The following is a 17,894-nucleotide window of genomic DNA, read 5'->3' as shown; positions in this document are numbered from 1 at the left end:
CTTACAACAAACAGGCTACTACTTCTAGACTTTCTTTATCCAGTAGTGACAATACAATTAAAGAAACAAAAACTAAAACAAAACTGAATGTTGTGGCCAAACACCCCAAGCCACCCACTTTCCCCATGTGTGTAAAGCCATGTGTATAAATTTATACATACATATAAATTTGTTTAATTCTGAAAGAACCCCAAACTTACAGAAAAGTTCCAAGTACAATACAAAGAAGCTTTTAAAATCTAGAACCATCTAAGAGTAAGCTGTTTCCATGATGTCCTATTACACTTGAACAATTCGACATATAGTTCCTACTATCTATGGGTATTTTCCCTAGATGATCACAATATAATCATCAAAATCAGGAAACTCGTATTGTTACACTAGTACCACTAAATCCTCTGACCTACTCATTCACGTTTTGCCATTTGTCCCAATACTATCCAATTCAGACCCATGCTGCCTTCAGCAGTTGTGTTTCTTTAGTCTCCTGCAATCTGGAAATAATCCAGTCTTTGCAGTTTATATAACTTGGACACTTTTGAAGATTACAGGTCAGTTATTTTGCATTGGACTGTCCCTCAATTTGGGTTTCTCAGATGCTTCTCCATTATTAGATTCAGGTCACACATCTTTAGTTAGAGTATCTCAAAAGTGATGCTTTATTCTCATTGCATCTGATCATGTGACACACGACTTTGACCTCATTACTGAAGATGGTTTACTTGACCACTTCATCAAGGTGTAAACTGCCAACCTTGACCAAAAAGATACTCTTCTCTTTTGCAGTCAATGAGTATTTCGTACAGACATAATTTAGAACTAAGTAAATATTCTATTCCTTATAAAACTTACAATTTATTCATTTGTTCATTTGTTTATTCCCTCTCGGTTTCCTATTTTCCTGAATGGTTATAATCCATTACTATCATTATTATATCTTTTGGGTCTGTCCTCACCATTCTCTGAGTACTGAAGCTGGCATGAGGAGTTCCAGATCCATCTTATTCTTTCCCTGCCCCAGCCCGGGAATCAGCCATTTCTCCAAGGAGCCCCAGTTTCTCTTAGAACTGCCCTTCCTAAGCAGACAATTTCCTCTCAATACTCATACTCTGACATCCCAAGCCAGTCACCTCTCCACAGGGCACACAGGGCACCCTGCCCTGTGCCAGGACAGCTCCCCTCACCAGGCAGGGACGCCTCGCCTGCTTGGCGTCACCTAATTGCCTTTAGGGATGAAGTGTTCAAGAAAGGAGACAGTAAGGGGTGATGCGGTTCAGCCTTGCTGCTGAAAGAGTTGATCTTTCAAGAGATGCTACAAATCTGAAGTTTTATATGAAATCTGCTTTTAAATGCTGACAACTCATTCAAAATTTCTAAAAACAACAGGTAGACCATACAAGACACATGTGCTGGGTCGAATGTGGCTTGGAAACCAGAGTTTACAATCTACTTTTCAGAAGCCATTTCTTATATCCTCCTGCGAGTGCCAGATAGTTTCCTAAATTTTTCTTTTGTTTTCTATAGAAAATAATTTTCAGAGGACTGTTCCTCCCTGTGAGTCTTTAGGATAATATACTCTTTCCGTTGTTAAATAAATCTCCCATTGGATCCAGTTGTTCTTCCTGTTTTATTCATCCTCAAATAACAGACCTGCTACTTATCAAAAGGCAGGGTTTAAGTCCTGTTGTTAGTCTTTCAACTCGAGTGCAGGCTCATTCCTCTTTTCATTTCTGCCTACTGTCACATACACATAGCTTTTGTCCTATTCCAAGCATCCAGAAGCTTTTGAAATGTGGCATTTAAAGCAGTAAGACATCCTTCGACCTTTCCTGTCTGCAACTCTGACACTCTGACCTAGTAAAAGACATCAGGAACCAAAACCACCAGCTTGTCCTGCTAAAGCACTCTTCCTGCACTGTAACAGAGATCTGCAACCTTGGCCACACAGTAGAACTACCTGGAAAGCTTTTAAAACTCAGTTACCCGGACCCACTCCAGTATTCTTGCCTGGAGAATCCCATGGACAGAGGAGCCTGGTAGGCTCCAGTCCACGGGGTCACAAAGAGTCGGACATGACTGAGCAACTTCATTTTACCTGGACTAAATCCCAGATTCCGATAGGGTGGGGGTAGATCCTGACATCAGCAATTTTGTTAAAGCTGCCCACATGATTCCATTATGTAGCCAAGACTGAGAACTACCTGTTTCTACCAACAAGGGTCAGCAAACTTTTTCTATAAAAGGGCAAACAATAAATATTTAGGCTTTGCGGGCCATATGATTCAGTCAAAACTATTCATATCTGCCACTGTAGTACAGAATCAATCACACATAAGAAACAAACAGGTGAGTGTGGTTGTGTTCCAGGAAAACATTATTTATAATTCAATGCGCTGGTGTAGGGCCCAGGCAACTGCATTTTAAACGAACATGCCCGTAACCAGCATGCAGATGAGTGCTTCTTAGTGTAGACATGCTGGCACTGTGGGAAGGACCATTTTGAGCAATGCAGGGAGTCTAGCATACATGGCTCTCATCCATCAAATGCCATCAGAGTCCCTCAGCTGCTCTGACAACTACTGTATATTCTCTGGAAAGGCAGTATCACTTCTAAATGTGATCCAATCCAAAGGACAAAGAGGCAAGGATCTTCCTACTACTTTCAGGCCGGTGAGCTAGGCCTGTTTCAGGAGACGCACTCCCATTCCTAGTATCCATTATATTCTCTAACACATTTCCTTCCTTCCAGTCTTCACTGCTGAAAACCATTCCACACGGTCGTCAGTGTTACAGTTACTTAAAACATGGAATTACATCACTCCTCTATGTAAAACTTTTCTTCAAAAGCTTCCCACCAAAGATCTCCAAGATAAATAAGTGGGAAACAGAAAAAAACAAAACCTGTGCATGCAATGAACTGCAGCCCAATATACATATAATTCTGCTTGTTTTTTAAAACTATATTTTCCTGTAAAAATACAGCTTCTGAAAAATATATAAGAAACTCATCTTGAGAAAACCGGGCACAAGAGTAAAAAGAAGGTTTACTTTTCAATGTATTACTCTATCAATTAAAAAAAAAGGATAATCACACTTTTCAAAAGGAAAAGAGTACAAAAATATTATTTAAATTAGTTCATACTCTGGTTACTATTTCAGGTGCTCCCTCTTCTAAAACATCTACCTGTCCCTCTACTTCTACTAGCCCTTAAGAACTTAGCTTTGGCATCACCTCCATAAAGAAGCCTTCCCCAAATAGGTTCTCTATTTCCTGTGACAATGATGCACAACTGAAAATATGTTTCTGTGTGCTTACCTTCTCTATCCCAAACTGGACTGAGAGCTTTTCGAATTTATATTCTATAAACTCAGTACCTACTCTACCAGAAAGTATCCACTGGACTAGTTATTAACACGTGAATCATTACTCCAAATACTGACTTTTCAGAACACTTCTACCAGCTCATTTATTGTATCTAGATTTCCCACACATACAAATAATGTAAAAGGCTCTTACAACGCAGAACATAAAAAATTATGGTTCAATACCTCTTCTGATACCAGTTTTTCAGTACCTACACAGTCTTACATAGAAATGCAAGTGGTATGGCAATAAGAAAAGCAGACTAGAAAGAAGAAACTTGAATTTAATACTGGTTATAAGTTTGCAGAAAAAAAGGTCAAAAAGACGAAGTCCCAGCTGAGATTAAAGACATTTGCGAAAATATGGCACTTAGATCTCTGAGTATTTGAGGTCCCTTCTAGCATTGTTCCTGGTCTTCCTCTAAAATCTTCCAGGTAACTACATAATTCAAAAGTCCAAAGCTTGAGATGTTTTCATGACAATAATAGTAGCTTTTCAGAAACTGAATACCACAATGGATAGAAGATAGCAAGAAAAAAACCAAAGCAATAGTGCATTTGAGAGTGTTAATAAATATGGCCACCACGGGTAGAGGAAATTTTTTAAATGCTTCCTTTAAAACAGAATTATCAGAAAGCAGTAAATGTTAAATTACATGTTTTCTATTTTATAGGTACTATAAAATCTGGGAAAAGAATACCAACCAGGCTAATAAACGCAAAATATGTGTTTCATCTCAAAAAAGGGATCACGATTTGTCCACTTGTTAGGAGTTTAAAATAAAAGAGAACTGTCATTCATTCAATAGCATTTAATGAGTGTAAATTATGAGCCAGGCTCTTGTCTTTCATAGATACAAGGGTGTTAAGTAAAACTTAAAAGAGACAAAAGACATCCAAAAGTTTAAAAAAAAAGAGCTGAGATGCTAACAAAGTACTAAATCAAGTCTGAGAAAATAATCCTACAAAAGAAACAGACAGATGATGTTCAATACATCCACTTATATGGCCGAAAGAAAACAAAGTAGAAAAAATGGAGTCAAAATGACAAAATGAAAGGTCAAAATCTACCAGTCTAATTTATTATATTCTAATTGGGATAATTTTTTATTTAATAATCTAAATAAACAAAAAGGACCTCTAGGAGAATAATTTAAAAAAAACAGGCTTCATCCAAAAAACTGTGAGGGGGAAGGAGCAAGACAAGCAATTAAGTATCTTCAGACATAAGCTAATCTGAACTGATTTTTAAGATCTCTAGAAAAAGTCAACCACAGAATCCTCTCAGTGAATTTGCAGTGTTAACAATGCTCACTCACAGCAAACTCACTCCAGACTTCCTGCGGGTCACAAGACCATGTGGGGCCCACAGCTCCTTGTCATGACACTGATCATGCCATCCTGCAGGGGCAGAAAGCTTCCCCTCTATCCTTCAGAAGGTGCCATTGTCCAGACTCTGACTACATGTTCTTCTATCCTTCAACACCCCATGCACCACGCCTCACACCGATCTGCCAAGTGGAAGGCAACTGGCTATTGATCTTCCTCATACTTTAAACCTGGCCTGGGCAAGGAGTTAAAATACCACCGACTGAAAACCCCAAAATACTATAACTTAAAATTACAATAATATGTACAATTTTTCTATTCCATATAAATCATGACATTCATTCATATAGTAAATGCATACTGACTCCTTATCATACGCTAAATATTAAATAAGCCCTGTGACAACAATGCATCTTTGTTGTTAAGGTTTCAATAGAGATGTCCATGAGGCCTATTCTATCAGGCAATGAAGGACTCTAAAAGTCCACAACCACCTTCCACTTTCAACACAGCAGGATGACAAAGTAGACAATTTCTGTTACAAGTCTCTTTAAAAGGAGTCATTATATTGCAGAGACTGTAAAAATGGTTCCCAAACTTTAGTGTGCATCATCACCTACTGACTCAGTGGGTCCAGATGCGACCTGATCATATTTGCATTTTTATCCAGTTCCCAGGTGATGCTGATGCTGCTGGTCAGGGGACTATACTTTGACATCCATTAGTCTAGATTAGGCTTAGCAAACATTTCCTATCAAAGACCAGACAAATATTTTAGGCTTTGTGAGGCCATGCAGTCTCTTGCCATAAGCAATATGTAACTGAATCAGTGTGGCCATGGTCTGATAAATCATTACTTATGGACAATGAAATATGAATTTCATGTAAGTTTCAAAAGAACATTATTCTCATTTTTTTCAACACTTAAAAATGTGATCTCTCCATTTTCATTTCTAATTTTGTTGATTTGGCTCTTCTCCCTTTGTTTCTTAATGAGTCTTGCTAACGGTTTGTCAGTTTTGTTTATCTTTTCAAAAAACCAGCTTTTAGCTTTGTTGATTTTTGCTATGGTCTCTTTTGTTTCTTTTGCATTTATTCCTGCCCTAATTTTTAAGATTTCTTTCCTTCTACTAACCCTGGGGTTCTTCATTTCTTCCTTCTCTTGTTGCTTTAGGTGTAGAGCTAGGTTATTTATTTGACTTTTTTCTTGTTTCTTGAGGTAAGCCTGTAATGCTATGAACCTTCCCCTCAGCACTGCTTTTACAGTGTCCCATAGGTTTTGGGTTGTTGTGTTTTCATTTTCATTCGTTTCTATGCATATTTTTACTTCTTTTTTGATTTCTTCTATGATTTGTTGGTTATTCAGAAGCATGTTGTTTAGCCTCCATATGTTTGAATTTTTAATAGTTTTTTTCCTGCAATTGAGATCTAGTCTTACTGCATTGTGGTCAGAAAAGATGACTGGAATGATTTCAATTTTTTTGAATTTACCAAGGCTAGATGTATGACCCAGGATGTGATCTATTCTGGAGAAGGTTCCATGTGCACTTGAGAAAAAGGTGAAATAGATTGTTTTGGGGTGAAATGTCCTATAGATATCAATTAGGTCTAGCTGGTCCATTGTGTCATTTAAAGTTTGTGTTTCCTTGTTAATTTTCTGTTTAGTTGATCTATCCATAGGTGTGAGTGGGGTATTAAAGTCTCCCACTATTACTGTGTTATTGTTAATTTCCAATTTCACACTCGTTAGCATTTGCCTTACATATTGCGGTGCTCTTATGTTGGGTGCATATATATTTATAATTGTTATATCTTCTTCTTGGATTGATCCTTTGATCATTATGTAGTGTCCTTCTTTGTCTCTTTTCACAGCCTTTATTTTAAAGTCTATTTTATCTGCCATATGACCCAGCAATCCCACAGCTGGGCATACACACTGAGGAAACCAGATCTGAAAGAGACACGTGTACCCCAATGTTCATCACAGCCCTGTTTATAATAGCCAGGACATGGAAGCAACCTAGATGCCTATCAGCAGATGAATGGATAAGGAAGCTGTGGTACATATACACTATGGAATATTACTCAGCCATTAAAAAGAATTCATTTGAATCAATTCTAATGAGATGGATGAAACTGAAGCCCATTATACAGAGTGAAGTAAGCCAGGAAGATGAAGACCAATACAGTATACTAACACATATATATGGAATTTAGAAAGATGGTAATGATAACCCTATACGCAAAACAGAAAAAGAGACACAGATGTACAGAACAGACTTTTAGACTCTGTGGGAGAAGGCGAGGGTGGGATGTTCAGAGAGAATAGCATTGAAACAAGTATACTATCAAGGATGAAACAGAGCACCATCCCAGGTTGGATGCATGAGACAAGTGCTCAGGGCTGCTGCACTGGGAAGACCCAGAGGGATGGGATGGAGAGGGAGGCGGGAGGGGGGATCGGGATGGGGAACACATGTAAATCCATGGCTGATTCATGTCAATGTATGGCAAAAATCACTACAATACTGTAAAGTAATTAGCCTTCAACTAATAAAAATAAATGGAAAAAAAAAAAAAAAAAGCAATACAGTTAAAGGAAAATCCTGACTGGGGAGGGGGAAGATTAGAAAAAAAAATGTGAAACCATTCTTACCTTGTGAGCCATATAAAAATAGGCAGTGGGCTGAATTTGGCTCAAGAGCCATAGTTTGCCAACCCCTGCTCTACATGAATGATCGGTTCTCAATTTCAGCTACTCATCAAAATTGAGTGTTGGGAGCTTTGAAATGACCCAAACAGTTAGGCTCTGTTCCAAGAGATTCTGATTTAACTGGTCTACGTCATTAGATGATTCTCATGTACAACATGAATAAAAGTCAGGTAAGCGTGGAAAACGAAGTTAAAAAGATTTCTTATTGCAGGATGTCTCACAATATTATCACAAATCTCCAAGATGGGAACCATAATATGCAATATTTTCTAGATTCATTTGACACCCAAACACATAATGTTCTGTGAAGCACATGGAAACACTGCTCTAAATCTTTCATAAAGAATACTATGTACTTAATACTTAGGTTCATAAAATTATAGAAAAATAGGAAATTAATTCAAAAATGAGAAACACATTTGGTGTTCATCAAAAATAATAATGAAAAGATAAACTTCTGATAAATCTGAACAAATTAAAAAGAAAAAAGCCACCAACAGGCAATTATCTTAAAGTGTAGGGGAAACACACTGATAAACCTAAAAAAAATCAAGGTCAAAGATGGTTTTCTATGTCAGATCTAACACAAAAGGTGCAGAAAACGTGAATTATGGAAGAAAACAAAAAAGAATTACCAATGCACCTATATAAAGAAAAAGTGACAGTGATACAGGGTCTAAACAGATTTCCTGGTGAATTCTCTCCAACTTTTCAAGAACTAGGTAACTCTCTGATAAATCCAAAGGATGTTTATCATTATCTCCTGGCCAGACACACAGTAGGCACTTAGCCTATTTTATTCAAATGTTACTATCAAGGACAACTTTTCCCCAGAAAAGAAAAAGTCTTTATAACATCATTTCTTTGGTGCCAGTAGCAGGCAGTAGCTCATACCCTGAACTATTAAACTGTTAAGGTTCTTCCCACTCTACCTTCAAGAGGGGAAATGCTGGCCTCAGGATACCATGAAAAGGAGACAAAAAAGCCACCAGGTATCAGTGGAAAGGAAAGTCAATGAAACTAACATCATTCCTTTCATTGCTTCTTACACCAGAGCAAACTAACAACCTACATTACTAGCTGGACGGACAGTTTCCTTACACATGATGAAAGACAAAAACACAGCTACTAATATAACAAAACAAACTATGCCATGCAACTGAACTCTGCAAAGAGCACAAATATGACAAATAACTCATAAGGAAGTGGCTGTTGTTTATCTTACTGTTTGACCTGATTAATGCCCACAAATGCAGCAACAGCCTAATAGTACTCAGGTATTATGGACTATGCTCTTCAAAAGAGTGGCATGTGGATATCAACATTGCTATTCTATACTTACTTAAGGCAAATTTGCATAAACCTAAAAGTGCCTGATTAATCAGTTCCACAGCATAAGAAAAGACTTCACATTGCTAAAATCCATTGCAAGAAGCATTTCACAAAATCCTCAAAACTAAAATATGAAAGGTCTTAAGAACACTTTAACTAAAAAGATCATTTCTAGTAAACATTTTAAAATAGGAATAAATGAGTTTTTGAAATTCTAAATGAGTCAAAATTAGATACAATGGAGAAAAATGAAAAAAAATTTTTTTAGGTGATCTGATTTACTATCTAGAAAACCTAAAACATGCCTGAGTTTATGGCACAACATAAACTCAGCAGAACATAACCCTGAGATTCCAATTATCAGATTTTTTTTTCTTTGAACTGTTTCTCATTGTAGACAAGTATACCAGATCTCAACTTTTTCTTATTAGAGATAATCAGAAAAAAAAAGAAAGTAGGAACAGGATTTGATTTGCAAACAGGGAAATAAGTAAGGGGGGCCAAGAAATGTAAGTTACTTGAAATCACAGAATCGTCAAATGTGAGAAGGGTGACCTGAATCCCTGTGTAATTCCAAGCCTATACTCGGTTCGCTTTAGCACAGAGCCAGAAGGCATCTTTAGTTTAACAGATACTTTCTGAATACACACTATACACCCAACACGGGGGTACAAAAATGAGTCACATACAATGTTTTCATTAATAAATCTGCAAAAGGCTCTGTATCTGATCTTGCCCTGTTCAATACTTCCTATTATGGATAAGATGAAGACCCAGAAATTACACTGAAACATCAGAAAAAATCTTCAGAAAATTTTTCATCTCTCCTGTTCAGCAAAGCAGAACCCAGAGCTGGCTATCTGTCATACTGAGACAAGGGAGAAGTATAAAAAGCAAGCAGGGCTTTCCAAAATCAACTTGAAGAAATTCTATGACAATACTCTAATCACACGGACCAAAGGAGGAGGCAACGCATCCAAGACATGAACCAGGGAGCAGAGTAAAACAGAATGACTCCCATCACCTACCAACCAAATCTATGAATGATATACATGTGAAGTGTGTATCTGATTGCTTTAGAAGAAGATAAAGCTCAGGGCTATTTGAACTTTAAAACTCATTCTTCAGATAAAGTACAGTTGACCTTTGAAGGAGACAGGTTAATCATAGTTGGCCCACCACATCCACAGTTCCTTTATATCCATGGTTCCTCCATATCTGTACATTTAACCAGCTTCAGACTGTGTACTAGTACAGTATTTACTACTGAAAAATAGCCACTTGTCAGTGGACCCATGCAGTTCAAACCCACGTTGTTCAAGGGTCAACTATAATTCCAGTATAAACAGAAAAGAAATTATTTTCTCATAACATAGGTGACCGCTAACCAAGTAAAATTATGATCAAATCATTTTAAGATAAGGTTTCTTTAGAAATAAAAACTATACTTACCACAATCCATTCAGCTATGTTTTCATAGAGCTCTGGACTGAAAATTGCTTTTTTAAGCCTCGCTAGAGGACCATCAGCATCTACTAATCTGCACCTCATGAAAACATCGCAGTAGCCTCTAAAATCATTGCATGGGGATCCAGGTTGCAGGGTGATAGTTCGACCAAGGAAGTACTTGTTCCACTGCACAGACCCTGTACTGGCACAAGTTGATGGCTCCACTGTAAAAGAAGTGCCAAATAAAGCTGAAGATCGGATTCTCTATTGGGTTAGCTGGGAGAAAGGGAGGAAAGGAAGAAACTGCCTAAAATCATCACTGTGACATGCTATAGGTTTTCATTAGTTAGACTGGATAACACCTTTACTAATTCACCTTAAATATCACAACATAAACAACCAGCAACTCTTTTGACTTAGTGCCTACAATGGCTTAAAATCCTTCTAACAGTGTATATATTAATTATTGCAAAAACACTGGCAGGTTTCGTCTAGTTCATCATGTTAAAAACACTGTAGCGACCTCAAAACTGGAAACACAATGCTATGCTACATTTAAATATTTCTCAAGAGAATCAGTTAAGCTGGAAATTATCTGTCCCAACTGTATACCAAAGTTTAACACTTAACATTTAGGAGAAAATAAGGTTTTTCAAACAGATTTTATACTCGTATATTTTCAAAGCCTTACTCTTCTTCATACAGCAGACGTGGCATAATTCCTTATCATCTTTGCCATCAGAACTGGCACAGGTACACTCCTCCAAGCCATGTTTCTCACAGATAGAACCTGCACATTGCTGAAAGAAAAATAAAAGACCAATTATTTAATCTCTATAGAGTCAAACCTCTTGTTCCCAGTAACAGACATATGCCCCCAATGCTAAAATAACTCAGTAAAAATACAAGAGGTGGTGGGAACATAGAGTAGAATCAGAAATGAACCATATAAACACATCTTAAAAAGAGCAAGTGCAAATACGGTAGTAAATCTTAAAAAAATGGTAACAAAAATCTAGACAAAACAGAAACAGAGGCGATTAGATGAACACCAACTTTATGTTGGTTATTATGGCTCCTTTGTAAGAAGAGAAAAATGAAAAGCTCCTCATGTAGAGGAAAGTGATTGTTTAGCCAAGAAAGCTTTAAAGGCTTCAAAGGCAGAGGAAATAATCAAGAGTCCTTTTATTTAGGGTACTAAAATATTAATTTATAAAACTTAAAAGCAGTACAAAGTTACATGCCTAGTTACATAACTATTTTTCTCTAGAGTATCAAACACATGCAGTAGAAAGATGAAAGACGAGTCAATAACAAGTCGAATGCCACCAGGCACTTATGCCACATAATGCAGTCACAGCTTTGTGAGGAAATAGATACGGATGCTGAAACTGGGACTAAGATGAATTACTGTAACTGTGAGGCTTTAAGTGTCAACAAACAATTACTCTGAAAAAGGTTTCATAAAATTAAATGAAAAACAAATCAAATGCTTACCCCATTAATGCACACTTGTGTATGCCTATTGCAGTCTGTGAAGTTCGGTTTAGGATCAGAGGCCGGGCAGAGAGCTGTGATGCCATTACATATTCCTTCTTTTGCACAGTCTGAATCATCCCGACACTTCTCAGTTTTTGACTTGAATGCACACTGTGCTGTACAACAGGGACCTTGACTTGGACTAAAAGAAGCACTGAGTTAAGTAAAGAAAATCACTAGGACATTTCCTACACAATAGATACAGTCTTAATTTTTAAATAATAAATATTATCTTTTAAATGTTAAGTATGTTACTGTTATACAACTCTCATTGGAACAAGAGGTTACTAAATTTTAATATTCTAATAATTACAGAAAAATGATGAAGGATCTTTATAATGAAGGCATACTATATTCAGCATTCTTATTCTATTTGCCTTTAGTAAAAGGTTACAATGGAAAATGGGTTAAATACTAGGCAAGTTATCAGCTTTTCATAGATACATCACACATTAGTCAATTTATCATTTTTTCTCACATTTACACATTAAAATCAAATTAGGATACACAGAACATACATTTTTAAAGTACTGCACAAACAATATTCTATTGCTTGTATTTATCACTACCAGAATCATTTGAGAAGTGATATAAATTGTATGACACTAAGTTACAAGAATGTGTGGAATCCATATTTCCTAAATATTTAAAGCTAAAATTCTAAAAATACTGATGAAAATCACATTTTTAACGTTATGAACTAAATAATATGTATTTTACTGAGCTGCTTATTTAACTTATATGTAGAGTACATCATGAGAAATGCTGGGCTGGAGGAAGCACAAGCTGGAATCAAGATTTCTGGGAGAAATATCAATAACCTCAGATATGCAGATGATACCACCCTTATGGCAGAAAGTGAAGAAGAACTAAAGAGCCTCTTGATGAAAGTGAAAGAGGAGAGGGAAAAAGTTGGCTTAAAGCTCAACATTCAGAAAACTAAGATCATGGCATCCAGTCCCATCACTTCATAGCAAATAGATGGGGAAACAGTGGCTGACTTTATTTTGGGGGGCTCCAAAATCACTGCAGATGGTGACTGCAGCCATGTAATTAAAAGACGCTTAATCCTCAGAAGGAAAGTTATGACCAACCTAGACAGGATATTAAAAAGAAGAGACATTACTTTGTCAACAAGGGTCCGTCTAGTCAAGGCTACGATTTTTCCAGTGATCATGTATGCATGTGAGAGTTGGACTATAAAAAAAGCTGAGGGTCGAAGAATTGATGCTTTTGAACTGTGGTGTTGGAGAAGACTCTTGAGAGTCCCTTGGACTGCAAGGAGATCCAACCAGTCCATCCTAAAGGAGATCAGTCCTGGGTTTTCACTGGAAGGAAATGAAACATCATTCAACTGATGTTGAAGTTGAAACTCCAATACTTTGGCCACTTGATGCAAAGAGCTGACTTATTTGAAAAGACTCTGATGCTGGGAAAGATTGAGGGCAGGAAGAGAAGGGGATGACAGAGGATGAGATCGCTGAATGGCATCACCGACTCAATGGACGTGGGTTTGGGTGGACTCCGGGAGTTGGTGATGGACAGGGAGGTCTGGCGTGCTGCAGTTCATGGGGTTGCAAAGAGTCGGACACGACTGAGCAACTGAACTGAACTGAGCATCCTTTGCATGTCTTTAACACCCACCACACAAATTATAATTATAAGTAGCTCAATCTGCCAGCAAAGGTGCACTAAATAATCCTATTCCAGAAAAATAAAACAAATAACAAAGTTCCAAAACCACATACATCTCTTAATCGAATTTCTTCTTTTTTAATCTGGTTTTAAATATGACATAACTACCTTCAGGCCTCCCTGGTAGCTCAGCTAGTAAAAAATCAGCCTGCAATGCAGGCAACCCCATTTCAATTCCTGGGTCAGGAAGATTCCCTGGGGAAGGGATAGGCTATCCACTACAGTATTCTTGGGTTTCCCTGGTGGCTCAGCTGACGAAGAATCTGCCTACAATCTGGGAGACCTGGGTTCAATCCCTGGGTTGGGAAGATCCACTGGAGAAGGGGAACAGCTACCCACTCCAGTATTCTAACCTGGAGAATGGACTGTATAGTCCACGGGGTCACAAAGAGTCAGACACAACTGAGCAACTTTCACGAACTACATTCAAGTGACTTCATAGGTACATTAACATTACTGGAATTAACAAGGTACCTGCACTGCTTTCCAGGTTTCAGCTTGCATTTTTTCCCCTCCGGCTGATTTGCATCGTAGCAGCACTCGTCTTTACACTGGTCACTATAACCACAATCACATTCTTCACCTTGTTCTACCATTCCATTTCCACAAATAGGTTGGCCAGATTCTGAAGAAAATGAATAAGACAAAGTAAGCACTGTAAGCAACACTTATTTTATTTCAAATTCACAAACTCTGTAAAGCCTCATTTAAAAAAGCAGAAAGGAAAACGTTGAAGATTAAGAAAAGTAGAACAAACTAAGAATCCGGAAATGAGGAGATCTAATTATAACAGCAGCTCAGTCACTGACTAGCAGTGTGGCCTTAAGCGAGTCACTTCCCATTTGGGGGTCTCAGTGTCTCAACCTGTGCAGTGAGGGAATCTGACCTGAGGCTCCTTTCTGACGTCCCTTCCAGAAGTGACAGGACTCTATTTAGGCCTGCCACACTGAGCTTTATTGAACAATGACTGTACTGTTTATAGTACGTAAGACTACAAAGTAAGTCAGTGCTTCACCAACCAGAAAAAAAATCAAAGCTTTTATGTTAGAAAATTCCAAACATACAGAGAAGCAGTAAAAAAGTAAGTACAATGAACGCCTATGAACCAATCACTTAGCTTTAACAACTATCAATGATACCTGTAAACAACTCCATCTAACCTATTCATCTGCTCTTACAAATTCATCTACCAAGATGAATCTAACAGATAAAGAGTTTTTTTCTTTTTTAAATCTAACCATAATCACTTCTAAAAACAACTAACAGTATGCTTAATAGCATCTAACAGTCAATCTATGTTCTATCTGTTTCAGCTACCTCTTTACATCAGTTTATGTGAACCAAGTTCCACACACGCTTTCCCCAACCCCTCTCCCCATAGTTGCTTTTTATGCATCTTAAGCTCTTTTAATAGATAACAGATTCCCTCCTCTCTTTTGTTTTTACACTATTAGTTGTTAAAGAAATTGGGTCATTTGTGTCCTATGGAATTTCCCGCATTCTACTTGGCTGACTGTATCCTAGTCAACCAGTAGTTTTTTTTAATGTACATTAGTTTTGATCGTCAGCTAGACCAAACTCCTTAAGGGAAGAACCATGGATTATTTATATCTTTTGTATTTCCACAGAGTCTAACATTAGTGGGTCAAATCTTGGTTCATTAAGGTTAGACTGTCTGGTCTAAGCATAGTGAGGAATTTCAGAAAGACTTTCAGGCTCTTTTTTTAAAGTTCTTTGATTTTGTTAGTGAAGTTTAAAATTGGAACAAGAATGCTACTCTTAATAAGGACATAAAAATAACAGAACTTCAGCATCTGCAGAGAAATGAAAAGAATCAAATGTCTTCATTTTAGAGAAAAGAAAACTAACGTTTAGAGGGTTTGGGACTTGCTGGAAACCACAGGCCCCAGTCTGGGCAAAACACAGGACTAAAGCAAGGTGTCCTAGATCTAAAGTCTGGTGCTCTTTCTGCTATACCAAATCAGTGTGGGAAACAGCTGTAGCACAGACTTCAAACCAAAAGCTGAGTAGGTGGAAGGGAACATACCTCAAGCACAGGAACCCAAAACAAGGTACATCTGAATCAAAAATGCTCTATAGAGACCTTAGCTTTATATTCAGAAATTTCATGCTTACACTTGACCACATCAAACATTAAAGGAAATTTTAGGGCTAACTGAAGCTCCATCCCTCTCTCTATATTTTATTGGCCACGTGGGGATCTTAGCTCCCCAACCAGGGACCAAACCTGGGCCACAGAAGTGAAAGTGCTGAGTCTTAACCATTGGACGGCCAGGTAATTCCTCCTTTCCTTCACTTTATACCATCTCGTTTGTTCTCTAAAACTAGAAGCATGTACATACACATATATACTAAGTAAATAATAATGATTTTTCTAAAGTTTAGCAATAATCATCTTACAATTCATGTGACATGTAATTTAGGAGAAAAGGAAAAATTGAAAAAGTCAGAAAACCACACATGCAATATTCATTACACATTAGTTTGTGTCTCATACAGAAATAATACTTCAAATCAGCTATTTGCTAATGGCTTAAATACAGGGGAAAAGACGTTGCTTAAAATGCAAAAATTGTAAGAGGTACATATTTCATTGTAATTTAAGAAGCAATATGCTCATTTTTTCTATCTTATGGTAAATATTTTTTATTTATTTAGGTATTTTTTTAAATGAAGTAGTTATTTTACAACATTGTGTTAGTTTCAAGTGTACAACAAAATGATTCAGTTATACATATAGGTGTAAAAGTGTTAGTTGCTCAGTCATTATGGACTCTTTGTAACCCCGTGGACTGTAGTCTGCCAGGCTCCTCTGTCCATGGAATTCTCCAGGCAAGAATACTGGAGTCTCCTGCATTGCAGGCAGATTTTTTTACTGAGTCACCAGGGAAGGTTATGTGTGTGTGTGTGTGTGTGTGTGTGTGTGTGTGTATTTATTTATTTTTCAGAATTCTTTTCATTATATGTTATTACAAGATATTAAGTAGTTTCCTGTGCTATGCAGTAGATCCTTGTTGTTTACCTATTTTATATATAGTACACACATATATTAATCTCAAGCCTCTAATTTGTCTCTCCCCCTCACCCCTTGTCCTTACTATCCCTTTTGGTAACTATAAGTTTGTTTTTTATGTCTATAAGTCTATTTCAACCTTATAAATAAGTTCAGTTGTATTCTTTTTTTAGATTCCACATATAAATAATATCATATGATACTGGTCTTTCTCTGACATTTGTCCATACTAGGAAGGTACAGTAATCAAAATAGTAGGGTGCTGGCACAAAAACAGACATACAGATCAATGGAACAGTATAGAAAGCCCAAAAATAAACCTATGCACTTATGGTCAATTAATCTATGACAAAGGAGGCAAGAATTAAAAAAAAAAAGGAGGCAAGAATATACAATGGAGAAAAGATGGTCTCTTCAAGTAAGTGGTGCTGGGAAAACTGGACAGCTGCATGTAAAAGAAAGAAATCAGAATATTATTTAACACATATACAAAAATAAAATGGATTAAAGATCTAAATGTAAGACCAGATACTATAAAACTCTAAAGGAAAACACTGGCAAAACACTCTTTGACATAAATTGCAGCAGCATTTTTTTGGATCCATCTCCTGGAACAATGGAAATAAAAACAAAAACAAACAAATGGACCTAATTAAACTTAAAAATCTTTTGCATAGTAAAGGGAGCCATAAACAAAATGAAAAGACAACCTGCAGACTGGGAGAAAATATTTGCAAAATGATGGTATCAACAAGGGTTTAATTTCTAAAATATACAAACAGGTCATGCAGCTCAATATCAAACAACCAACCAACCAAATCAAAAACTAAGCAGAAGACCTAAATAGATATTTCTCCAGCAAAGACAAACAGATGGCCAACAGGTACATGAAACAATGCTCGATACTGCTAATTGTTGGGCTTCCCAGGTGGCTCAGTGGGTAAAGAATCCACCTTCAATTCAGGAAATGCAGGAGACTTGTGTTCGATCCCTGAGTGGGAAAGATTCCCTGGAGGAAGCATGGCAACCCACTCCAGTATTCTTGCCTAGAGAATCCCATGGGCAGAGAAGCCTGGTGGGCTACATTTCTTAAGGTCACAAAGAGTCGGACGTGACTAAAGCAACTGAGCAGGCGCACACATTGCTAATTATTAGAGAAATGCAAATCAAAACTACAATGAGGTATCACCTCACACCAGTCAGAATGTTCATTATTTAAAAGTCTACAGACAATAAATGCTGGAGAATATGTGGCAAAAAAAGAAACTCCCTACACTGTTGATGGGAATGTAAACTGGTGTAGCCACTCTGGAGAACAGTATGTAGTTTCCTTAAAAAACCAAAACCACATAATCTTGCAATCCCACTGCTGGGCATTTATCTGGAGAAAACTCTCATTTGAAAAAATACACGCACCCCAATGTCCAAAGAAGCACTATT

At 37.2% G+C, this 17,894-nt stretch overlaps 1 protein-coding gene across 2 annotated transcripts in view; it reads right to left on the bottom strand.

Moving 5' to 3' along the window:
• Window positions 1-17,894, bottom strand: part of ADAM10 (ADAM metallopeptidase domain 10) — a 140,137-nt gene that overhangs the window by 5,356 nt on the left and 116,887 nt on the right. For both annotated transcript variants that reach the window (XM_020882515.2, XM_070469225.1), the window contains exons 11-14: window positions 13,895-14,045; window positions 11,684-11,867; window positions 10,878-10,986; window positions 10,190-10,410 (exon numbers count right to left, since the gene is read on the bottom strand). In XM_020882515.2, coding sequence (XP_020738174.1) covers window positions 10,190-10,410; window positions 10,878-10,986; window positions 11,684-11,867; window positions 13,895-14,045 — 665 coding nt within the window. The remainder of the gene's footprint in view (window positions 1-10,189; window positions 10,411-10,877; window positions 10,987-11,683; window positions 11,868-13,894; window positions 14,046-17,894) is intronic.

Source organism: Odocoileus virginianus, chromosome 6 (genome assembly GCF_023699985.2).
Source record: "Odocoileus virginianus isolate 20LAN1187 ecotype Illinois chromosome 6, Ovbor_1.2, whole genome shotgun sequence".
NCBI lineage: Eukaryota > Metazoa > Chordata > Mammalia > Artiodactyla > Cervidae > Odocoileus > Odocoileus virginianus.
The sequence above is the reverse complement of the archived record's forward strand: the minus strand, read 5'-3'. Positions and strand labels throughout refer to the sequence as shown.